We start from the raw sequence: 4,535 nt of genomic DNA, 5'->3' as shown, positions 1-4,535 counted from the left end.
ATGATGTCAGCATTACAATATCCATCTCAATCCACACAAGTGTGTGTTTTGCATCGAGTATGGTCGGCTCTTAGGTTTTGTGGTGTCTCATGAAGGTATCAGGATTTATCCTTTAAAAGTTGAGGCCATGGTCAATCCCCCCCCCACATCATTGCTACAATTACAGAGCTTGGAGGGAAAAGATAATTTTCGCCATCAATTTATCCCTAATTACGCTGAACTTGTGAAGGGTTTTACTCACTTACTTAAGAAGGGGATCCCTTTTATTTGGGATGAAGTTGCCAAATAATCCTTCAATGCTTTAAAGAAAGCACTGATTAGTGATCCTTTACTACATCCCCTCGATTACCGTCTTGATTACTTATTGTATTTGGCTGCAACTGATACCACTATTGCTATGGTGTTAGTTTAGGATGACAACGATGAAAAAAAGCATGTGGTTTATTATATGGGACGTAATCTTCTTGATACTGAGTCTCGATATGTTCATGTTGAGAAGCTTGCTTTGGAAGCGATTCATGTCATCCAAATATTTTGATACTATATCCTTTTACGAAAACCCACGGTGATTTATGATTGCAATCCCATGACATATCTACTCACTCGGCTATTACTGGGGGGAAAATACTCCGAATGGATCGTGATCCTATAGGTGTTTGCTTTGGAATTTACTATTTCCAAATCAAAGAAATCACTCTTCTTTTCTAAGTTAATCTGTGCTCTTCCATTTGCAAGCACCTCAACTGATTTTACTGAGCAGATACCCAATGAAACTATGTTTCTGATTAGCACTCTTGACCCATGGTATGGAGACATTATTGTTTATCTCCAAACCTAGACATTCTGATCTGAGTTGTCTTGATTCAATCGATGATGCATCCAGTATCAGTTCCAACCTTATCAAATCGTCGGTGATACATTGTATCGAGTCGGTGTGGACTTTGTCCTTCGTAGATGTCTCACCCTTGAAGAGGTTGAGAAGGTATTAAAATATTGCCACTCTGGTGCCTTTGGTGGTCATATGTATGGATATGCCATTGCTCAGAAAATCCTCCATGCTGTTTATTTATGGCCCTCTATCTTCAAAGAGTGCATTCTAGCTGTCTAAAACTACCATGAATGCCATATTTTCAACCACAAGCAGTGTGCCCCACCCGCACCCCTACACCCAGTAATTACCATTAGCCCATTTTCCAAATTGCGCATTTATTTCATGATATGTAACCATCCCTCGGTCGGGGGGCATGGTTATATCATCATCATCGTCGACTATTTTACGAAATGTGCCAAGGCGATGCCTACATACAATGCGGTGGTATTACTATTGCTTAGTTATTTTTTAACCATGTCATAGCATGTTTTGGTGTCCCTCAAGCTATTGTGACTGACCATGGATCACATTTTTGCTAGCACATGATGGTAGAGCTAACTGCTCAGTTGGGCCTTCGACATGATAGCTCAACTCCTTATTATCCACAGGCCAATGGCCAGATTGAAGTAGTCAATAAGGTTTTCATTACTATGCTTCAATGTACTGTTGGGAAGCACAGGAAGGATTTGCATTTAATGCTATTCCCAGCTCTTTGGGCTTATGAAACTTCTTCTAAGATGACCACTGGATTCAATCCATTTCAACTGGTGTACGGTTTGGAGGAAACTCTTCCAATCGAATGTGAAATCCCTTCGCTTAATATAGCTATTAAAATTCTTCTGAATACCTCGCCTGAAGAGGAGAGGCTACTATATCTTAAGAGACTTGACGAGACTTATTGTATTGTTGCGATGGTCATCGAAGCTCAAAAGAAGTGAGTCAAATCTCATTTTGACAAAATCATGTCTCCTTGCACTTTTGCTAAAGGCAACTTGGTCCTTCTTTACGATCAATCCAACGATAAATTGGGGGCAGGCAAGTTCGAACCCATGTGCCATGGGCCCTACATCATCAAGCGTGTCTTATAGAAAGGTGCCTATGAGCTATGTGATTATGAGGGAAATTCATTGTCACAACCATGTAATGGGTTGTATCTCAAAAAGTATTATGCATGAAATTCGTGTAATAACTTTTGTACATTAGTGTGTGTTTTTTTATTTTTTGTGTGTTTGTTTGCTTTTGCAGACATATGTTTTTCTACTTACCTTGTGTTCCACTCTGTTTGGAGATGTCATCAAGTCATTACATTATTTTTCCTGATGGTGCTTGTCGTAGCACATGGAAGCTCTCTTCTGCAACATGGGTACTCTATGACCCTAATGGCGAGCTTATTAACTTACAAGGTATCTGCCTTGGTTGAACAACCAATAATATTTATGAATATAGTGCAGTTATTGAATTCTTGTCAGAAGCAGTTGCTCTTGGCATTAGGGATTTAGTTGTCAATTTGGATTCACAACTCGTTGTGTTACAATTAAACAATCATTACTCATTGAGAAATCCACAAATATTGCATATGTATATACGTGTTATATTGCTGGAAAGAAATTTTGATTATATTACATATCAACATATTCCACGTGATTTAAATACATTAACTGATGCATTAGAAAATTTTGTTCTTAATAGACATTTTCATCATTTATAAAACTAAATCGTGTTATGAACACATAAGTAGAAATAAAACATGCACGGAATAGAGTGTTCTCAGACACTTGGCTTTCAAATCCTACAAAATGTGTAAAAGACCTAGATAAACTATCAAACTACACGGTGCTCATGACAACACGAGACCACCTTGATCACTCAGCCTAGTAGTTGACGCAGTCTCGCAGAGACTCCCATAGTGTGTCTCTGCCAACATAGTGGAACATCATTAATAGTGGCATAATCTGCAACCCCTCGAGTTATTGACTCTAGATTGCGCTCCATCTCAGCCAAGGGGTAAACCCCTTCCTCGTGGTCCACACCCACTATCAAATGAGCACCTTGTCATGCTATTGATGACATTCTTGGTGGTTTCTCTGGTCCCACATCTGCAAATTTATCATAAGTCGAGTCTCAGTTTACACTTTTATAAAAATCATAAAACTTGAAAAAATAAAAAAAATAAACAAGTTTTTACCTGCATTAGTCCACAGTTGGCTTGGTGGCAGAGGTAGATCTAGATCTCACCTAAAACCTATGTCATCATAAGCATAGTCATCTACCACAAGTAGTTAGTGTTCAAGCCAAGAAAAGAACTATGGTGGATAAGGCATATTTTTACCCGTGCATCCTTGAGGCATGAGCGATGTGGTACTTCTACCCACTGATACCAAAAGAGGGGCACTCACTCAAAAAATAAGGTCACTAGTATAGAACTGAACTCGAACTGCTTCAGGTGTCCATGCTTACACTTGGTCAGTTGTTTCTTCATGTTTCCCAAAAGGTCTCCACACCAATTAAAAACAGTAAGGGTCAAACATGTGATAGCATATTGGAACTGAGACTTTGAAGCCTCATATAACGATTGCATACTAGATACATGTGCCATGGTGAATAAAATTGTTCTCAAGGTGATGTTGTTAGTGATTGTTTCTATCTTCACCTTACATCTGTTGGTTATTTCAGCAACATGACAATATCTCTGGACTAGGCTCTTTGTGCTCTCACCTCTTGGGCGAGACCCAAAGAGTTGAACTGCTTCTCCTTGACAGGATAATATCGTGATGAAATAGATGTCCATCTCCCAAAGGTTGATCAAATAAGCTAGTAATTCCACCTGAGCCCTCAACCCTATGGTCCTGAAGAATTTTAGTAGTCCACAATATCTTAGAGTGTTTATACATGTAGGTGTTGAAATGTGGCAACAAGAATATTCCAATTTAGTTTTTCCTTGAATTAAATTGTGAATTAAACTCAAATTTAGTCTTAACAGCTACTTGGAAATAATTAATTAATTCATTTTGAATCAATTAGTTGGAGAAATTCAAGTTAGAAGTATTTCTGAATTCATGCAAGAGTTATCCCTTAAATTAAGGAGATAAGATTGAGTTATATTTGAGTTACAATTAGTTAACTCAATTTACTGAGTTAAGTCCAGTTAAATTAGTTCCAAACTGTTTGATGAACTAATGGTGAGTTAACAGTCAGTTGATGCATGCATGCACTCAACTAGTGTACTCCAGTTAACTGAAGATTCCTCATCAGATTCTCATGCAAGTCTATTCTAAGAAATACCCAGTTGAGATTAAAGACAAGGATAATGTACTATCAATTTCATGTGTTTTCTTATAAAGAAAACTCATGCATGCATTCAAGGATCATTCCTTGAGGATTGCGCAGTTCTGACAGTGTGAGAGAGAGTGTTCCACTTGGTTGAAGGTGAATCATCCCAGAGGAACAACGCAAAGAAATAGGAGCTTTGAGGGAAGAGAGGAAGGCTGGAGAGCAGCCAAGATTGCCTGTGAGCATCTGTGAGGATTGTACTAAGAGCTGGCTAGCTATGAGAGCTAAGGCTTTGTATAATTCCTATGTATTTCCATCTTGTATGATAATACAGATAGTGGGGTTTTTAGCTGAGGCTTTCCCCAAATTATTTTCATGTGTATTGTGTGATTGA

General features: G+C 38.4%; 1 protein-coding gene across 1 annotated transcript; it reads left to right on the top strand.

Moving 5' to 3' along the window:
- The first annotated feature begins 1,416 nt into the window (after positions 1–1,416).
- Positions 1,417–1,809, top strand: LOC149205293 (uncharacterized). The gene has a single exon (XM_089397366.1). It carries the CDS (start codon positions 1,417–1,419, stop codon positions 1,807–1,809), a length of 393 nt encoding a protein of 130 aa, XP_089253492.1.
- The last annotated feature ends 2,726 nt before the right edge of the window (positions 1,810–4,535 follow it).

The sequence above is a fragment of the Pinus tabuliformis genome, chromosome 1_2 (assembly GCF_031772625.1).
Source record: "Pinus tabuliformis cultivar Carrire ecotype Pingquan chromosome 1_2, CPIR1, whole genome shotgun sequence".
Lineage (NCBI taxonomy): Eukaryota > Viridiplantae > Streptophyta > Pinopsida > Pinales > Pinaceae > Pinus > Pinus tabuliformis.
Note: the sequence above shows the minus strand (reverse complement) of the source record. Positions and strands in the feature narration are given on the sequence as shown.

Excerpts from the sequence above, each read along its gene's own strand:
- LOC149205293 (XM_089397366.1), top strand. The coding sequence starts at position 1,417 with ATGGTAGAGCTAACTGCTCAGTTGGGCCTTCGACATGATAGCTCAACT.